This window comes from Gadus morhua, chromosome 13 (genome assembly GCF_902167405.1).
Source record: "Gadus morhua chromosome 13, gadMor3.0, whole genome shotgun sequence".
Classification (NCBI taxonomy): domain Eukaryota; kingdom Metazoa; phylum Chordata; class Actinopteri; order Gadiformes; family Gadidae; genus Gadus; species Gadus morhua.
This window is the reverse complement of record NC_044060.1, coordinates 6,778,850-6,799,833: the sequence shown is the minus strand read 5'-3', so window position 1 is coordinate 6,799,833 and position 20,984 is coordinate 6,778,850. Positions and strand designations below refer to the sequence as shown.

Genomic DNA, 20,984 nt, shown 5'->3' with positions numbered 1-20,984 from the left:
TGTACATAGTGTTTGACAGATGGAAAAATAACATGTTTTTCCCACCTGATTTGATAAATAACAACTTCCCCAGTGAACAGGAAATAATCTAGTTCAAAACTGAAGCTCCTCTAAACACACCTTCACCCTTAAGTGAGGGGTTCCATAATGCGATAATATCATCCTGTGAATCCCCCACGGACACAGACGCTATAAAAGGAAATTACACGGGCTAATGATCACAGTTTGGCCAACAAGTGTGTATGTGTCATCAACAGCTACACTACAGGTGAGTTCACTATTCATATTGTATTGAGGTACTTATTTCCATATTTGTGTGACGTATGTGTCTGTATATGAGTTCACCATTTAACTCGATTTATTGAAGCAGTTTATCAGCCTACGTGTATGGTTGTTGAGACTTTATGGTCAGGTCAGTGAAGACAGAAGACAGCTATAGAGAATAAGGGGAATGAAAGCAGGGCACACTGGGCAGGTCGGCATCAAACCTGTGTCGTAGCTCCTCAACACGCATTGCCTACATGCTTAGTTGGGTGAGCCACGAAACTGCCCAACTACTTGATTGGCTAGGGAGATGGTCATTCAAATCAATTTGTCCATGTTTTAATGTTCTAATAACAAAACACATTAAATCGGGGGGGGAGTTTTTTTTTTTCTTGAGGATTTTATCCTTTTTATTGTATAGTGAGTAAGAAAGGAAGGTTTGGGACATAGAGGGTAATGTATGCCGCTAAGGACCCCGGTCGCCTCTTTAAGGACTGGGCCTTAATGGTACGCGCTCTTCCTGGCGACCCACTGGGGCAACCCTCATTGTTTTGTTCATAATGTGCTTTTCCTGCGCCATCGACCCCTGCAGATGGATCTCTGCGTGACCATCAAAGGCGTCTCCTTCCTACTACAGACCGGCCTGGGCGTCCTTGGCAACGCGCTTGTGCTCCTGGCCTACGTCCACATCGCCCACGGCGCCGACCACAAGCTCCTCCCCACCGACCTGATCCTGTGCCACCTGGCCTTCTCCAACCTCGTGCTGCTGCTGACGCGCTGCGTGCCCCAGACCATGACCGTGTTCGGCCTCCACGACCTGCTGGACGACGCAGGCTGCAAGGTGGTCATCTACCTGTACCGCATCACCCGGGCGCTGTCCGTCTGCCTCACCTGCATGCTGAGCGTCTTCCAGGCGGCCACCCTGGCCCCCGACGCGCCGCGCCTCAAGGCCGCGCTGCCCGCCCTGGTGCTGCCCTCCTTCGCGGGGCTGTGGCTCCTCAACATGGCCGTCTGCATCGCCGCGCCCTTCTTCTCCATCGCCCCGCGCAACGGCACCGTGCCGGCGTTCACCCTCAACCTGGGCTTCTGCCACGTGGACTTCCGGGACTACCTGTCGTACGTGATCAACGGCGTGGCCGTGACGGTGCGGGACTTTGCCTTCGTGCTGCTGATGCTGCTGTCCAGCGGCTACATCCTGCTGATCCTCCACCGCCACAGCCGCCAGGTGCGCTCCATGCGGCGGGGGGCGGCGCAGGGGGTGGAGACGCGGGCGGCCAAGACGGTGGTCACCCTGGTGGTGCTCTACGCCGTGTTCTTCGGCATCGACAACGTGATCTGGATCTACATGCTGACGGTGGCCAAGGTGTCGCCGGTGGTGGCCGACATGAGGGTGTTCTTCTCCTCGAGCTACGCCTTCCTCAGCCCCTATTTTATCATCTCGTCCAACAAGAGGATCAAGGGGAAGCTGGTGTGTGCGGTGGAACAGCAGCAGTCTCCGGTGGAGACTCAGACGTCCAATGAGAAATGACTTTTACGAAAAGTTCCCTTAATGAGATGCTCTCAGACATTGCCTCTGTAATTAGCTATTATGTGACTGTTTTAGTCTAAATAACGGCATTCATGCATGCGATGACTAGAGAAGTCCTTTGCATACAAACGTTGTATATCAGAAGCAAACAGAACTCTAAAGGCAACTAAAAAATAGCTTTTTTGTTAAGTCACCTCTCCTGACCATTTCATTTCGTGTTTATCTTGTTCAGCCTTCAGCATGCGCTCTGATTGGTTGAATGTGACGCAGGCTGGCAGCGAGCGACGGAACGTGCAAACCAAACCAAAACCTGGAAAAAACTTTTATTACAGACTTCTATTTATTTATCATGCTATTGGTTTATTTATTTAATAGATTTGCATTTTGTGTTTAGCCGTCCGCTGTGCGGGGTGCCCTTCCGCAGGCCTTGGCTCCCCCTGGTGGCGAAATAAGAAAACTTAACAAATGACAACAAAAAACGTACCTTGCTCTGCTCCCTCCTCAGACTCCGCCTGCTGCATCTCTTTATCCTCCTTTGCTCCCTTCTCTTTTTAAACCTAAAAGAAAAAAAGAAAAAAATATTAAAAACAAAAAATCGAACAATTATATATGAAAAAGAAAAAAGTAAACAAATGAAATAAAAGGAATTGGAGATTATGTGAAAGTGCTCCCAGAATCTTCAGGACCTGCACTAACAAAAATTACATAATATATATTCACATGTAACCTTTCCCTGGAATGAAGCACTCGTATACCTGTGCTTATCCAATTGAGCCACCAGATGGCGCCAGTGGTCTTTTAACCCTAACCTGCAACAAAATCTTCTGCTTGTTAATTTTTCACGACTAATAACGCGATGATTGCCTAAAGAAATAAAACAACAATTTGTATCGGGACGTCGCGTTACTTTTACAAAAGTACAATCATAAAGCAATACGTGTGGGTGCAGTACAGGCTCTTTACCGCTTCATCTACAATGCTTGCATTGATTTAATAGCCTAACTGATAAGAACAATTCATTTCTATTCCCTATGATGGAATCTTATTTTTATTCTGCGAGTTTTATTGACTTACTTTACTTCATATTTTTGACAACAGGATCTAGAAGGTATTTCATCGAACAAAGAGGTAAATGCTGGACTGCATTGTCATAATAAACTCTTAAGCTTTAAATTATTATAATAAGGCTTTACATTATTATAATGAACTCGCCAACGGCGGTGCCGGCCGAACAGGGCGACAGCGCGCTCGTCGGGAGAGCTCAGGGTTGATTGTCTGTGCTCAGCCCTCTTTGATCTGGAAACGGACAGAACTGAGGTTCTGGCCTTTTCCATCAGAGTGTTTCAATGACGCTCCAAGCTCTGGTTTCACATTTTGACTCTGCTTCCAACCGTCTGATCTCAACTCTGCATCCTTCTAGAGATGAATTCCACCGCCTTCAGGTCAGCGTTGTAGAACGTACTTCATTTGTATAAGGTCAACAAATGCAAATTCACAGAATTAATGCAATCGCATATTGGGGAAGAATTAAGGGAAAGAAGCACACACTAACCTGGAGGAACTGAGCAGTGTTTTCCCATCAATACTGTTAGACACACCCTTCATTCAGGTTAATAAGTCAAGTTATTAATACTATATAACTGACCGTATAGCTTAACCTAATAATAACAATGTATGATTTGAATAACTGTAGAAAAGTTACATAATTACCAGTTTACCTTTCCTGTCTTCCTGGATCAATGAAATAGTCCTATCTTATTTTTGAAATGCAAAAATTATTAAATACAATCGATTGAAATCTAACACAAAAAATGCTGGTGTCTAGAATTCATTATCTAGAGACAAAGTGCATAATGACGCACACACACAAACACACAGACCATGTGTTATTTATGGATTTCAAGTCAGAAATCCATAAATAAGCTAGAGATATCTCGTTACCAGGTAGGCAGCAATGTAGCTCAGTGTGACGAGAGCTGAGAGCACACTGGAGTAAGAGATGGTGACACCTTACTGTACGCAGGTGAAAAACCAGGTGACACCTTACTGTGTACACTGGTGAAAAACCAGGTGACACCTTACTGTACGCAGGTGAAAAACCAGGTGACACCTTACTGTACGCAGGTGAAAAACCAGGTTACACCTTACTGTACGCTGGTGTAAAACCAGGGGATCCCTTACTGTACGCTGGTCTAAAACCAGGTGACCCCTTACTGTACAGGTGTAAAACCAGGTGACACCTTACTGTACAGGTGTAAAACCAGGTGACACCTAACTGTACGGAGGGTTAAAAGTACAACCCAATACATAAGACCTAAACGGGCAGCAAATCCTTCTTTAGTTGCTGTGACCTCAGCATCGGGACTTTAAGGCCATTGGTGAACGAGCCGATACAAACAATGGCCGCTCTTAAACCGCTCATCACCTGTGGAGCCTTATCAATACTCAAGGAGGTCTCCCTGGGTGAAAGGAACAATGTGCTGATCCTTATTGTGGGCTGGAGCCCGGCATCGGCCACCCACGTGTTCTTTTCACATGCTAATGAGTTATTTGAAGGTATAGGACATCGGTAATAACTCCACATTTTAAAGAGCGGCCCACTGGTTTCCAATCAGGGGAGCTAACAGACGGCTGAATGGAGCCGGTTGCTATGTGAGTTCATGGCCTACTCAATTTCCATGACAACAAGGAGGGATGACATTCAGAGCCCGTCAGGCTGGCTCTGTAACACAGGGAAGGGGGAGGATTCAGGGGGGATGGAGGGGGAGAGATGTTGTCGTAGCCAAAAATATAGGTTTTATTTAGGCGTTGTTATCTAAACAGGATCCTATTGCAGTGTGTCACCCATTAATACAATGTCATTTTTAAAACGCCTACTCTCTCATTTTCATGTTATTTTGGTTATAAACTAGCATCAAACATCTGCACATTTCCACACGTCTACAAACATATAAAGAATCTTCCAATTAATCAAACATTTACCATTAAAATACAACTCTATGACGTTAAGTCGAATATCAAGAATGAAGCCATACGCATGTGACCCGTTATAACAACCAACGATACTGCAGTGGGCATCAAACAACACTAAGATCTGGAGATAAACCCGCCGCTTCATGTCGACCATCGAGCCAGGTGACCCCTTACTGTACCCAGGTGACCCCTTACTGTACGCAGGCGTCACCCGTCTCCCCTGTCCCCGTCTGCCCCGTCCCGTCTCCCAAGTCACCCGTCTCCCCCCTGGCTCCCTGGCGGGCTGTCCCCGGGCGAAGCCCCTTCCTCGGGGATCTGCCCCGGGAGGTGAAGCGCCGCCGCCGCCCCCGCCGCCGCCCCCGCCGCCGTGGTCCGGGGGCTGCTGGTGAGGCAGCCGGAGGCGGTGGTGGTGGCCGTGACGTTGGTCCTCTGGATGAACTGCAGGAAGTTCTCCTGCAGCGAGCCCTCGTGGCTGGAGGCCGTGAGCTCCAGCCGCGGCGTCCGGCAGCAGCGCCGGAACTTGACCAGCTCCTCGCGGATCTGCCGGTTCAGCATGCCGTAGAAGAAGGGGTTGACGGCGAAGGACGAGTAGGCCAGCCAGGTGACGGCCTCCTCCATGACCCCGGGACCCGGCGGGGCAGCGCTCAGCGAGGTCCGCAGGTGGAAGCTGAAGTAGGGCAGCCAGCAGAGCAGGAACTGGCCCACGATGAGCACCAGCGTGAGCGCCGCCTTGCCCCCGCTGAAGGCGCGCTCGGGGGACAGGCGGCGGGCCGCGACGGCGGCGATGATGGTGGTTCGGCTGTCGACCGAGTCCGAGCGGCCCTTGGCCGGGTTGGCCCAGGCGGGCGCGGCGGTGGCGGCGGACGCGGCGGCGGCGGGGGGGAGCTGCTGCATGGCGGCCGAGCGCGCCACCTTGTACACGGCGCAGTAGACGGCGAAGATGACCAGCGCGGGCAGCAGGAAGCACAGCACGCTGAAGAGCACGGCGAAGACCCTGCGCAGCCGGCTGTGGCTCCAGTGCAGCGAGCAGTGGGCGGCGGCCATGGAGCTGTGGTTGCCGTAGGCGGGCCAGCCGAACAGCGTGACCAGCGCCAGCAGCGCCGACTTGAGCCAGATGAAGAGCATGACGCCCACGGCCAGGTTGATGCTCATCCGGACCTCGTAGCGCATGGGGTGCACGATGTAGAAGTAGCGCTCCACGCTGATGGCCGTGATGGTGAGGACGGACAGGCAGACGAGGAAGACGTTGAGGAAGATGTAGACCTGACACTCGAGCACGGTGAAGACCACGCTGCCGAAGAAGGGCGAGCTGGAGATGATGCCGAGGGGCATGAGCAGGATGGCGCACAGCAGGTCCACCGCACACAGATGGCACACCAGGGCGAAGCGCTTGAGGTGCGGCGCCCGCGCGATGGCCACCATGACCCCCGTGTTGGCCAGCAGCGCGATCAGGTTCAGGGTGACCATGCAGAACAGGCCCAGCAGGTCCTGGAGCTGGGACTGGGAGCTGGTCACCACCCCGGTGCCCGGGACGGTGGGCCCCCACAGGGAGTGGTTGAGGTTGTGGTGGGTGTCATCTGGCACAGAGAGCACGGGACCGGACTGCCCGGCCATCCTCTGTTCAGCCCTCTCAGGTCGGATCCATTCTCCTTCAATCTTGAGAGGAAAGAACGGGTTGGGTGTCAGGGAACAGTTTGAACAGTTGTCCTAGTATCAATGTGTTAAGTTTATTCATGTCTTTGTATCAAAATGTTGAACAGTTAAGTCATGTCCCAGTATCAATATGTTAAGTTGATTCATGTTCCAGTATCAATATGTTAAGCATTATTCATGTCTTAGTATCAATATGTTGAACAGTTAAGACATGTCTCAGTATCAATATGTTAAGTTGATTCATGTCGCAGTATCAATATGTTAAATTTATTAATGAGGAACCTTCAATCTGCAAAGAAAAGAACGTGTTGTGTTAGTGTGTTGAACAGTTTGTTCATGTCCCAGTATCAATGTTACGTTTATTCATATCTTAGAATCAATATGTTAACAGTTTATTCATGTCTCAGTATCAATACCATAACAGTATTCATGTCTCAGTATCAATATGTTAACAGTTTATTCATGTCTCAGTATCAATACCATAACAGTATTCACGTCTCAGTATCAATATGTTAACAGTTTATTCATGTCTCAGTATCAATACCATAACAGTATTCATGTCTCAGTATCAATATGTTAAGTTTATTCATGTCTCAGTATCATGCCTTAATACTACCCCCCCTCTTCCTCTCTCTTGCTGTATGCATCGTGTCTATCTCTCCGTACTTACCGATAACTGGAACATTCAATGACCTCATTCTATTCTAAAATAAATACATATTACATGAACATGTCACTGTTAGTGTCCATGCCGATAGGTCTGAAATTCATTCCTATATAGATTAAGACAGTTCAAAGCCAAATTCCAAACTACCTAACATTGTCACTGTGTGGTAACGGTCACCTACCCTGTGATCCAGCCCTCTCAGAGTCCAGGGAACCCAGGCTTTCACTGGACCAATCCCACGCTGATTCCAGTGGAAGCCTGAGATAAGCAAACTAAGGCATTCGTTAATCCCTCCAGTTATTCATTGGCATCTGGTGTGGCCCAAAGCATAATTAATAGATGTGTTGCAGTAAGCCCAGGTCTGCTTCTGTAACACCATCATCTAAGAACTGCTCTGTAATCCGTTCATCACTTCAGGGTCGAGAGGATGCTGTTCGTTTTCATCCTCCTCCAGCTCTGTCATCTCTGCTGTGTATGGCAGTGACTGTCACACATTGTATGGCTGGCTGGCTGCCCCCCCCCCCCCCCCAACCCCTTCAGATGGACACCAGCTCCACTGTCCTTTCCTTGCAGAGCTTGGTGACGCCTGGGTCCTAAGGCCTGCCTGCTAGGGGGAAGTGTGTACTGAATCAATACATTCCTTCTAACGCCTATATTGTTTTCAATATTCTACATGAATTTATAATATATAAAAAGTGCATGATATAAGGAAATCAGTTTCACATTCATTATGCTACTTATTTATGGCGCCCTAGATCATCTGGTTCAACAGGTGGGAGGCTATAACAATGTCAACAATATCAATGATAAACAACAAACATTACCATCAAGGGAGGTGGTCAGTACTGTTTATTGACTCTTCATAGGGCGGTCGTGGTGCAAAAAGGGTAAGGCAGTAGAATTCAACATAGAACCAGAATGGACGCCAGCGACACCCAGTGGTGGAGAAAAGAACTTGCCCGGAATATATTTTGGGTAAATAGCGAAGCAACTTTTAGTAATAACTATGCAATAATAAACCATAATATTAGCGGTAAAAACCTACAGCATATATTTTTTGTAAAATGATTGCAATATCCCTATAGCAGCACTTATATATTTCTAAAATGTTCTGTAAACATATATAGTGCATTATTTATCACTAGTGTATTCATCAGATGATACCGGGTAGCAGATATAGCATGGCATGCAGGTACATTCTTCTCGATTTCCATACGTTCTAGATGTACCGAACTGTGCAAATTGCAAAATTATGCATGGTGCTCTAGATAAATAAGGGCCACATTGCACCCTAAAACCTATTAATCGCAACTACACCACAAACTAGATGTATCAGAAGCCTTCAAAATATCTCGTGACAAAAGAAAGCGAAGCCAGGGAGAAGGACAGAAGATAGCATTTTAACAAACTTCCAGTGGTAGAAGACAAGAAATGTTCCATGCGTTAACAATTCTTTAGAGGGACAGAGCCGACTATATAAGGCACCTTTTTATCGATTCACTGTGGAAAATGTCCAGTCAAACAGGCCAAAATATCCAAGTTATATATATAGTTATATAACCGAGCTATTAAGTGCATTTATAACTAAAGGTCTCAAGGTCTAAGAGTTAGGGTAAGCTAACCCTAACTCTTTGACCTTTAGTTAGCTGACCCTAACTCTTAGACCTTGAGATAGGGTTAGCTAACCCTAATTCCTAGAGCTTGAGTTAGACAAAACACAAGCAAATAGTGCAGCAAAAGCTTCCAAGCCAGACCCCATAAGACGGGTGAGGAAGTGACGCTAGGCCCTCCTCCTACGCTCAGTGCATGTTCAGCTCCAGAAGGTACCGGATGCGACACTGACTCTCCTTGTAGATGAGGTACTCGCTGTGGGAGAAGTGGCTCTGCTTGAAACGACTCTGATTCAGGGCTTTCCCTTGGGCCACCACCACCTCCTTGCCATCCAGAGTGATGGTGGTGTCCTTGGAGGGGTCTGAAAAACAAAGAAACCGATCAATAAATTGTCAAATACATTGTTAAAACTAGACAATACTTTATTGACATGAAGAGGACTGGTGCTTTTCCCCTGTCCTGTGCATGTCTTCCCATTAGCAACCTCTAGCAGCTAGCGGCAAAGCTTTAGGTTTAAATTTTGCAGGTTTAAATTGATGAGGGCATAAAGTAAATAAATGATAAAAAAACTTTAATAATAATAAAAATGATACGCATGCATACATGCATAATAAATTATGATAAATACAAATTTGAGACATTAGATCTTAACACCTAGCAGAAGCCCTCATGCTCCCTGATCCATCTAGAAATAATCAAATCATACTCCCTAACCCTAGAAGGAGCAGAATCATGCTCCTTACTCCTCGTGAAGGAGTAGCATTCTGCTTCCTGATCACTCTAGATTCTGGAGGGCTAAGAAGCATGATGCTGCTCCTTCTAGAGCAGGTGTCTCAAACTCGCGGCCCAGGGGCCAATTGAGGCCCGTGGGATGATATTTTGTGGCCCTCTACTCTACATCAAAATTTAGCATTAGTGCGGCCCACACGTTGTTGAACGCACATTTCTGCTGAGTCGCTTGCCACGTTTTTTTATCACTTGTGGTAGGGTGACCAGATGTCCCAGTTTTTGCTGGGACAGTCTCAATTTTGAGTTGCGTGTCCTGAGTCCCGACAAAAGCCAAAGGATGCTAAAATGTCCTGGTTTCCACTATTGACTATGAATTGTCCCCTGTTGTCAGCGATTACATAGCCAACGTTATCTAATTAAAGCCCGATCATTAACTTAGATTGGTTGTGCTCCTTTTTTCTGTGGAATACTTGATGTGGCCCAGCCTGCCCCAGACTCTACCTCCAGCGGCCCCCAGGTAAGTTGAGTTTGAGACCCCTGTTCTAGATTTTAGAAGGAGCAGCATCAGGAGGAGGTGCGCTGGTACCTGGCTCCACGTGGCCCCGGGCCACCACGCTGTCGTAGCCGTCGGGAGCCTTCCTCAGGGAGCCGTCGTCTTTGGTGATGGTGAACTCCTTCCCCAGGGCCACCTCGTTCAGGAACATGACGCCCGTGTTCTTAGAGGTGCACACTGTGGGCCGTGACGTTGGAGAAGAACACGGTAAGAATGATGTGGAGATGGGGTAGCTGCTATGTTTCGAAGATTTGTTTGTCATATTTGTTGAAATTCTCCGTACATCCCGGAGGCAATCAATGAGGCAATTGTTCTTACGGTTTCTTTAATAATTCTGGTATCTGTGGGAGCAGTCGCAGGCCTGTAATCAACCGTCCAATCATTTCATTCAGCCCAAATTAAATGATTGGACGGCCTACCTGTTTGTCAACTCAGCCCGTGCTCTCATTGGTCAGGACCGGTGGCTTCCACCAGGTAAGCAGACCTGTCGCTACAGCTAGCGACCTAGTAACATATAATTACTTAGTACTATACCTACTTAGCATTGTTGAATTAAGTATTAATAAAGTCAGAATCAGATTAGAGCTAACCCTATAACTGAGTAGGGGTGGGAATCACAGGGTACCTCACGGTACGATATACGATACATGGCCAACGATACCGATAATATGGCCATACAACGATTCTGCGAGAAATAATCCATTGTTAGACCTATCACGATACACGTCTAATGATGAATATAAAAAAATTGACCGTGAAATGGTCATATATATATATATATATATATATATATTAGAGCTGTCAAGCGATTAAAATATTTAATCGTGATTAATCGCATTAATGTCATAGTTAACTCGAATTAATCGCGATTAATCGCAAATTCTTTTTCTATGCTAAATATCCCTTGATTTTTTTGTCCCATAATTCTTCTCATTTTAATTCCCTTATCAACATGGTGAAGTGCATCGGCTTGCCTTGTGCAAATGATTTTTTATTGATAACAACATTGGCATATACACTGATCAAAACAGGACGATACAAAAAAAGAGCCTATAGTGCAATTAAACGACTGCTTTGAACAAATGTCATTTGAACATACTAGTCAGGCTACTGCTTCTTTGTTTTGAGCCAAAGGAAAAAAAAAAAATAGATATATTATTATTTTTTTTTATAAAATAATTGCGTTAATCGCGCGATAATTTTTTTTAACGCCGTTAAATTTGGTTTGCGTTAACGCCGTTAATAACGCGTTTAACTGACAGCTCTAATATATATATATATATTAGTGCTGTCAAGCGATTAAAATATTTTATCGCGATTAATCGCATTAATGGCATAGTTAACTCAAGATTAATCGCAAATCTTTTTTCTATGCTAAATATCCCTTGATTTCTTTGTCCCATTAATTGTTCTCATTTTAATGCTCTTATCAACATGGAGAAGTGCATCGGCTTGCCTTGTGCAAATGCTTTTTTATTGATAACAACATTGGCATATACTGATCAAAACAGGACGATACAAAAAAAATGCCTATAGTGCAATTAAACGATGAACATACAAACATACTGCCTTGAAGATAGCAGTCAGGCTACTGCTTCTTTGTTTTGAGCCAAAGAAATAAATAAAAAAATAAATATGTTTTTTTTTAAATAGGAAATTGCGTTAATCGCGCGATAAAAAAATCAACGCCGTTAAAATTGGTTTGCGTTGACGCCGTTAATAACGCGTTTAACTGACAGCACTAATATATATATATATATATATAAAAAAACGGTGTATAGGAATATGTGTACTGACTATATGCTACACGTGAACCTCCTAAGATGGCGCATTTGATTGGTTCGCTATCTTGGGATATTGGGCAATATCTCATGATTGAGATCTCAAACTCGGGGTATTGTTTTCATCACAAAATTTCCCGTGGGGAATACCCCCCGGAGACCCCCCCCCCCCCCCCCGAGATAAAAACAAATAAATCCCGGCAAAAAGTGTTATCTTGTTTATTTTCGGAGTGTTCACGTGTACTATATACTAAAACAATTATTCACCTCAGGCTCCGTGAATAGTGGGGAATACCCCCCCGACCTCCGGTCTCGGGGGCTGTTCCCCACCATTCACTTCGCCTCCGGCGAATAATTGTTGAATGTTATATATATTGCTCGTCCTCACCGTATCCAGCAGACTTGCGGTTCTCCGAGGCGAAGTAGATCCCTCTCCCCACGCGGCCCCCGGAGTGAGGCATGATGCGGAGACCGCCCTTCAGGATGGCCGCCACCACCGCGATGTTGGTCCCGTGCCACAGCAGACGCCGGTTGTCCAGCTTGTCGTTCTCGAGGAAGCGCGCCCCCTGTGGTGGGAGGAGAAGGGAGGGAGGTCAGGGGGGAGGGTCATGGGGGAGGGATCGCCTCATCCCGAGTCTAGTTAATCACCAGCAGCTAGTGAAACATCACCTAATCCTGAAGTTAAACATCACCTCACCCTCTAGTTAAACATAACCTCACCCTCTAGTTAAACATCACCTCACCCTCTAGTTAAACATCACCTCACCCTCTAGTTAAACATCACCTCACCATCTAGTTAAACATCACCTCACCCTCTAGTTAAACATCACCTCACCCTCTAGTTAAACATCACCTCACCCTCTAGTTAAACATCACCTCATCCTCTAGTTAAACATCACCGCATCCTCTAGTTAAACATCACCTCACCCTCTAGTTAAACATCACCGCATCCTCTAGTTAAACATCACCTCACCCTCTAGTTAAACATCACCTCACCCTCTAGTTAAACATCACCTCACCCTCTAGTTAAACATCACCTCATCTAGTTAAACACCAGTAGGGGGGAAACATCACCTCATCCTCTAGTTAACACCAGTAGTAGAACATCACCTCATCCTCTAGTTAAACACCACCTCACCCTCTAGTTAAACACCAGTAGTAGAACATCACCTCATCCTCTAGTTAAACACCACCTCACCCTCTAGTTAAACACCAGTAGTAGAACATCACCTCATCCTCTAGTTAAACACCACCTCACCCTCTAGTTAAACACCAGTAGTGATACATCACTTTATCCTCTAGTGAAACAACACCTCACCCTCTCAGGCAGCTCTCACCTCATCCTCTCGATTGACCTTCCAGACGTTGTTGATCTTTGGGGGGTTGTAGTCGTTGGCCGTTACCTTCAGATACTTTTCAATGACCTTCAGGGTGGATACAGAAGAGCCGTGAGACACAGGTCAGCTGAGGGACACCATGAAGAGAATAACCTCCTCCCCTCACCTTGAACTCCTCTGTGGCGCCATCTAGGAGCTCCAGGCTGCACTTCAGGGAGTTGTAGTTCTGGTCCACGGGGTGAGGGACGTCCTCCACCTTCTCCTCCGCCAGAGCCTTCTCCGTCTCCGACTGCAGAGTCTGGGCGATCTCAATGTCGGCCAGCACCTGAAGACAGAGAGAGCATGGCGTTAACAGGGAGAGAGAGACAGCATGATGTTAACAGGGGGAGAGAGAGAGAGGTCTAGCAATGCAAATGCATATTCCTCATGCCAATAAAGCTTTTTTGAAAAGAAAGAAAGAAAGAAAGAAAGAAAGAAAGAAAGAAAGAAAGAAAGAAAGAATGGTGTTAACAGAGAGACAGAGACAGAGAGAGAGCATGGGTATTAACTCACACACACAGGGCATGTTTACACTGCCAAGCTGGTACGGTCACGGCTTGTCACACCCTGCATTGAAGTAGGTTCATTGGCGTAGGCGGAGAGTAGACCTCTTTAGAATAATTTGCATACCGAATGTTATTAGCAACTCGCATGCAAGAATGAGTAGACGACATCTCAGTGAGGGCTGAGATGCCAACATATTCTTTATTTTAATTTTTATCCCGACAAAAGCCTCGTAAGGAAAGTTCCTCTGCTGCTTTCTCGTATATTGCACAATCTTTCCCGGTCTTCGTTAAATGCGACTGCATCACCTTCCTTCCCATGATGGTCAGCAACTCACGGATTTCACCGTCTCTCCAGTTACAACGACTCATTTTGTTATCGCTGCGTTGTCTCTGTGGTAGAGACAACGCAGCAACACCTCTACCCAAGTCCCACCCCTGGAGCCGTGATGCCGTCTAATCGCATTTACATGAAAATGAAACCCCCAATATGTGTAGGGTCCGAGAGGGTAAATTTGGGGGTGCGAAATCAAGCCGATATGTTAACCCGGTCAGTGTAAACGCGTGGACCACACCGGGAAAAGGGCGGGCATAAGACAGGCATGTTTGGCAGTGTACATTTTTTACACACACACACACACACACACACACACACACACACACACACACACACACACACACACACACACACACACACACACACACACACACACACACACACACACACACACACACACAGGGAGAACAAGAGAGGATCCCGTCACCATGAGCATCTCCTTCTTCTTGTCGATGATCTCCTGTTGGTCGATGACGGGCGGGCGGCTACGGCCGAAGTTGTGCGGCACGGTGGTGAAGAAGCGTGAGGACAGCGCCTCCAGCGCCTTCCTGGGGCTCCTCTGGGCCAGAGCCGCCTCCATCTCCTCCAGCACCTCGAAGCCCTTGGCGATCTGCATCTTACTCAGCTTGCCTAAGGGCATCTTCTTAATGTCTGACGGACACACACACACACACACACACACACACACACACACACACACACACACACACAGTTACTCATCTGGTAATTTGGCCGCTCCGAGCTTCCGTCCCAAGAGACACACGTCGGCAGGGAGGTCTCTGCAGACGTGCTGCGCTCATGAAGATAGGTCGACTGTTTTAATATGTACAGGTATTGCTATTATATATGTTTTACGTTACCAAACCTATGTTACCAACTCCAGCATTGCAGCATTAGCACAACAGTGTCACCTAGCCTGTTGTTACAGGGGACCGGCTAGCATTGTAGCACTACTAGCCAACAGTGTCACCTAGCCTGTAGTTACAGAAGACCGGCTAGCATTATAGCACTAGCACAACAGTGTCACCTAGCCTGTTGTTACAGAGGACAGGCTAGCATTGTAGCACTAGCACAACAGTGTCATCTAGCCTGTAGTTACAGGGGACGGGCTAGCATTGTAGCACTAGCACAACAGTGTCACCTAGCCTGTTGTTACAGAGGACAGGCTAGCATTGTAGCACTAGCACAACAGTGTCACCTAGCCTGTTGTTACAGAGGACAGGCTAGCATTGTAGCACTAGCACAACAGTGTCACATAGCCTGTTACATATGACAGGGCAAACCTGAATATCAGGACTCTTCCCTCTCTCCATCGGTGGGCAATGATCCATTTCAGCATGTCTGTTGAAAGTGTTCAGCCACACCAATAACAACAGACCTAGTATACGGACATACCTACCCAGGTTCATGCATTCCATCGCTTCTTTGAACATATTTTGGCTGAAGATGAGTTCCACCAGCTTCTGGGTCGGAGGGTCCAGAGTGACTGGAAGGACATTCTTGACGATCTTCACGGCCTTCCCGTCCACCTCGTCCACCTGATCAGAGAGTCCATGGGGAGGTTAGAGAGACCAGAGACCATCTGGTCTCTGGTCTCTCTAACCTCCTGATCAGAGAGTCCATGGGGAGGTTAGAGAGTCCAGAGACCATCTGGTCTCTGGTCTCTCTAACCTCCTGATCAGAGAGTCCATGGGGAGGTTAGAGAGACCAGAGACCATCTGGTCTCTGGTCTCTCTAACCTCCTGATCAGAGAGTCCATGGGGAGGTTAGAGAGACCAGAGTCCATCTGGTCTGCAGCCCTCTGTAGTCTAGTCGCCCCATGGGGAGACTAGACTACAGAGAGCCATCTGTGGATGCTCTACTGGTCATACTGGTCCATGTGTGTATGCTCTACTGGTCATACTGGTCCATGTGTGGATACCCTACTGGTCATACTGGCCCATGTGTGGATACCCTACTGGTCATACTGGCCCATGTGTGGATACCCTACTGGTCATACTGGCCCATGTGTGGATACCCTACTGGTCATACTGGCCCATGTGTGGATACCCTACTGGTCATACTGGCCCATTTGTGGATACCCTACTGGTCATACTGGTCCATGTGTGGATACCCTACTGGTCATACTGGCCCATGTGTGGATACCCTAGTGGTCATACTGGCCCATGTGTGGATACCCTACTGGTCATACTGGCCCATGTGTGGATACCCTACTGGTCATACTGGCCCATGTGTGGATACCCTACTGGTCATACTGGTCCATGTGTGGATACCCTACTGGTCATACTGGTCCATGTGTGGATACCCTAGTGGTCATACTGGCCCATGTGTGGATACCCTACTGGTCATACTGGCCCATGTGTGGATACCCTACTGGTCATACTGGCCCATGTGTGGATACCCTACTGGTCATACTGGCCCATGTGTGGATACCCTACTGGTCATACTGGTCCATGTGTGGATACCCTACTGGTCATACTGGCCCATGTGTGGATACTCTAGTGGTCATACTGGCCCATGTGTGGATACCCTACTGGTCATACTGGCCCATGTGTGGATACCCTACTGGTCATACTGGCCCATGTGTGGATACTCTAGTGGTCATACCGGTCCATGTGTGGACTCTACTGGTCATACTGGCCCATGTGTTGACACTCTACTGGTCAATGTGTGGACACCCTACTGGTCATACTGGCCCAGCCGTTACCTTGATCTCGGCGTCAGCATCCCCGTCCACCTCGATCAGGGTGTACTTCCCCTTCTGGGCCACGAAGTTGTCCCGGTCCGCCCAGTTGTTCTTCGTCTTGTCTTTGAACTTCTTCTCAAAGTCCTTGATGGCCTGGTCTGAGCTGTAGGGGCTGGAGGCCGCCCCTTTCCCCGCCTCTCCCTGGGATTGGATTAGAGTGAGACACCACGTGAGGGAGGCGTCCAGAACTACCCGACGTGTGAGGTAAGCTAACGACATGGTGTTAACATTACAGTTGACATATTACACCACCAGGTTTGAGTGGGATTAGCCGTGACAAAGACGTTTGGAAAATCTGCCTCTTCTGACATCACAGGTGGGCGTGTCCACCTAGATGTATTTTATTTTTTATTTTATTTTATTAAAGGATCCCCATTAGCTTATGCCATAGCAGTTTGCTAATCTTCCTGGGGTCCACTGTGTGACGGATAGATGAGCAACGTTTGCTACAGTCAACTGGGTATGCTGGTAGACTGATCTATCCAGAACACATCTAGGTGGACAGGCCCACTTGTGATGTCAGAAGAGGCAGATTATCAAAACGGCTTATAAGGGCCAATCACACTCACACCTGGTGGTATAATATGTCACCTTTAAAAATATATATTTACAGCAAGATCAACACAGAGATCCACATCAATAAAAGGTTTAGATCGTCCCTTTAGGACCCAATGAGAACTGGTTTGAGCCGGACGAATGAGAACCGCTTTGACCCAGACACATGAGAACCAGTTTGGGCCTGTCGTATGAGATCCAGTTTGAGACGGACGCATGAGAACCAGTTTGGGCCTGTCGTATGAGAACCAGTGTGAACCAGACATATGAGAACCAGTTTGAGCCGAACGTACCACGCGGCCCCAGCGGCTCCAGCAGTAGTAGGAATCGTCTGCCTTGAGGACCTGGATCACGTAGAACTTGTTGTTGTTCTTGTTGTCTTCAATGTTGGTCTGGTTCAGCATACAGTCGTAGTCTTCAAACACCTGGAAGACAACATGGAGGATTACCCAAACAACATGGAGGGATTACCCAAACAACATGGAGGGATTACCCAAACAACATGGAGGGTTACCCAAACAACATGGAGGGATTACCCAAACAACATGGATAGGGCCCTATGATTTCCGCGATAACGAAAACGCGGACGGAATCACGGAATCGGACAATAAAAACGGAAAAAAACGGAATCTACTACTTTTTTTTTTTTTTTTTATTATGCAGGAAAGTATTAAAAGTAACAAAGTTACAATTTAAAACGGGCCTGTCTCAGTAAAATAACTGATTTCCACCAGGTTCCTGTTCTGCAGCACATATAACATGTAACAGGGACAAGGCACATCACATGTCACATTTACAATATGCAGCGGAATGCAGCGGAATTCGCCATTATTTTGGTGAAATTCAGTTTCGAGGGAAAAGGGAAACAACACAGGTGACATTAACATCACTGAATGTTTAGCAGTCACTCCCACAAAAATGTTAAAAAAAAATCCCCGGTCCACCACTCCAGCCTAGGTGGCGGGAATGCAAACAATAGGTCCCGCTCCCGCTCCTAACAAGTAGCCGAAGAAGAAGTTGAAGCGCCCGTAATTCGGTTCTAACCCCCAAATTCAGAGCCGAACAATATCCAAAACACTTCTATCACTCAGGTGATCAGCTGTTTTGTAGAATATGTCAACATACTATCGATTGGAAACGCAAAGATACGTGCGATGACCACTTGAAGTCCAAAATCCATATAAAAAAACAATGAATGCCGTAGCCAGGGCACGCCCTTTCAAACCACAATTTGAGTTTATAAAAAAAGAGTTTATAAGCACGTTATTATTTATGTCATGTTGTTTTTATTTGAAGCACTAAAAACAGTGCAATGTTGGGATGTTTTAATAAATGTAGTCTTCTATCTGATTAAATTGTAAGAATTGTATTCGTTCGCACTTATTTGACATTCGTTTTGATGATTTCAATTGCTTATAGTGTAAAAACGGAATTCATGAAAAGTAAAACGGAAAAAACGGAATTTGGAAAAAAATAAAACGGAATTTGGAAAAAAATAAAACGGATTTCATAGGGCCTACATGGAGGGTTACCCAAACAACATGGAGGGATTACCCAAACAACATGGAGGGTTACCCAAACAACATGGAGGGTTACCCAAACAACATGGAGGGATTACCCAAACAACATGGAGGGATTACCCAAACAACATGGAGGGATTACCCAAACAACATGGAGGGATTACCCAAACAACATGGAGGGTTACCCAAACAACATGGAGGGTTACCCAAACAACATGGAGGATTACCCAAACAACATGGAGGATTACCCAAACAACATGGAGGGTTACCCAAACAACATGGAGGGTTACCCAAACAACATGGAGGGATTACCCAAACAACATGGAGGGTTACCCAAACAACATGGAGGGTTACCCAAACAACATGGAGGGTTACCCAAACAACATGGAGGGTTACCCAAACAACATGGAGGATTACCCAAACATTATATATAATATTAAACTTCCTATGGATTCAGACAAAGTCGATTGAAATGGAATGTATGTATATTTTCGGTAGCATATACACACACATGTAAATATTGCTATTTATAGGAATACTGATACTTACATTTTCACTATTCCTATTAAAAGTACCTAACCCAATGTGATGGCTCTGGGTTCATAGAGCCTTACTCATGGTTTAAGTCGCTCACCTCGGCACTGGGGATACCGCATCGCTCATCCACCTTCCTGCTCCCCTTGACCTCCGGCCCGGCCGCCTTCAGGGCCTCCTTGGCCGCCCTGAAGGCGTCCTGGGGCTTTGGCGTCTCCTCCTCCGGCTCCACCTTCACCTTCTTCCCTCCTGCCTTGCGGGAGGCCGCAGCCCTCCTCTTTGGCGCCATGACTCCTGATCTGCGGTCCGTTCCGACACACGCAGAAAGCACTGAACCAGACTGAGAGTCTAAAGTGTACTTCAAGGTGACTTGTTATGCCACCAGGTGTGAGTGTGATTAGCCGTTACAAGCCGTTTTGCAAAACAGCCTCTGACATCACGAGTGGGTGTGTCGACCGTCCTAGATGTATGACGGATAGACGTTTGCTACAGTCCACTGGGTAGGCTTGTAGACTGATCTATCCAGCACACATCTAGGTGGACACTTGTGATGTCAAGAGGCAGATTTTCAAAAAGGCTTGTAACGGCTTACCACACTCACACCTGGTGATATAATATGTCACCTTTAACACATATTATTAGCACGCATATCATTGGCTCCCAAGCTGAGGATGACCACGTGCATCTGCAACTATACAGGCTGATGACCCCAGGGGCAGATCTAGTAGATGGGACAGAAGATCTAGATTCTAGATCTTCTGCCCTTCCAGTCAGCCTTAAGTCTAGATCCTCTAGAATCTAGAGCCTTGAGGCGGACAGGATCTAGACTTCAGGCTGAGGACACAGGAGGATTTAAACTTCAGGCTGAGATGATCTAGACTTCAGGCTGACTGGATGCAGTGGGCCGAGGTCCACACTGCGCTAGCAGATTGTTTACTATCCGGTTCTGTGGTTGATGGACGCTGCGTTTTCACCGTATGCAATATCAGACCATTGATACGTCTTACAGAACCACGAAAGGCTTTTAAATCATGAAGTAGCGACTCACCCACTTCAGAACCCGAATTAACTTTAGACCGAGGCTACTTCGTAAACTGCGTAAAGTCGACAGCCTTAAAGTACAGAGTGGCCAACTTGCAATCAGACAGGAAGACTAGGATGACCGGGATGAGAATTAAGATCAAGATGACCAGGACAAGCAACAAGACCGAGACGAGCAGGGAGATCAGAAAGACCAGGAAGAGCACTGAGACCAGGGGGCGGGTCATGTGGGCGGAGCCTGACTATCTACGTCATTGTCGCCTCCATTCTTTCTCTTGTTTTCTCCTCATCATCACCAACGGGTCTTCATGGAGGAACTTATCTTAATTTATTAAGACTGGATCGACGTCGTGTAGGGAAAATACATTCAATAATAAGCATTAATCCAACATAATTTTCATCAGCTAAGGCTTAATAATGTAGTGCGTTACATTGTTTTATTTCAATTGAATTGTCTGGCCACCAACAAAGGGTGATTTTTGTGTGTTGCTGATATTTAATCAATATATCCATTGATGAAAAATAAGTGACCATCGTTACTAGTTATTCGGTGAGAAAGTGATTTAATTTGTACACCGGAAGCCCAACAGAGGGCAGTGTTTCACCACAGCTG

At 46.7% G+C, this 20,984-nt stretch overlaps 3 protein-coding genes across 3 annotated transcripts; 1 reads left to right on the top strand and 2 right to left on the bottom strand.

The window, feature by feature from the left end:
• The first annotated feature begins 702 nt into the window (after positions 1 to 702).
• On the top strand, positions 703 to 1,792 carry ora1 (olfactory receptor class A related 1). The gene has a single exon (XM_030374903.1). The coding sequence runs from the start codon at positions 857 to 859 to the stop codon at positions 1,790 to 1,792; it is 936 nt and encodes a 311-aa protein (XP_030230763.1). The 5' UTR covers positions 703 to 856.
• A 2,528-nt stretch (positions 1,793 to 4,320) lies between these two features.
• Positions 4,321 to 7,600, bottom strand: gpr61l (G protein-coupled receptor 61-like). The gene is made up of 2 exons (XM_030374902.1): positions 7,267 to 7,600; positions 4,321 to 6,421 (listed from the first exon to the last, which is right to left on the bottom strand). The coding sequence occupies exon 2, from the start codon at positions 6,377 to 6,379 to the stop codon at positions 5,018 to 5,020; it is 1,362 nt and encodes a 453-aa protein (XP_030230762.1). The 5' UTR covers positions 6,380 to 6,421; positions 7,267 to 7,600; the 3' UTR covers positions 4,321 to 5,017.
• Positions 7,601 to 7,916: 316 nt separating this feature from the next.
• On the bottom strand, positions 7,917 to 20,584 carry parp3 (poly (ADP-ribose) polymerase family, member 3). The gene is made up of 11 exons (XM_030374900.1): positions 20,379 to 20,584; positions 19,431 to 19,629; positions 17,570 to 17,701; positions 16,683 to 16,862; positions 15,375 to 15,513; positions 14,403 to 14,626; positions 13,263 to 13,421; positions 13,097 to 13,183; positions 12,148 to 12,325; positions 10,012 to 10,155; positions 7,917 to 9,057 (listed from the first exon to the last, which is right to left on the bottom strand). The coding sequence occupies exons 2-11, from the start codon at positions 19,617 to 19,619 to the stop codon at positions 8,885 to 8,887; spliced, it is 1,605 nt and encodes a 534-aa protein (XP_030230760.1). The 5' UTR covers positions 19,620 to 19,629; positions 20,379 to 20,584; the 3' UTR covers positions 7,917 to 8,884.
• Between the last annotated feature and the right edge of the window lie 400 nt (positions 20,585 to 20,984).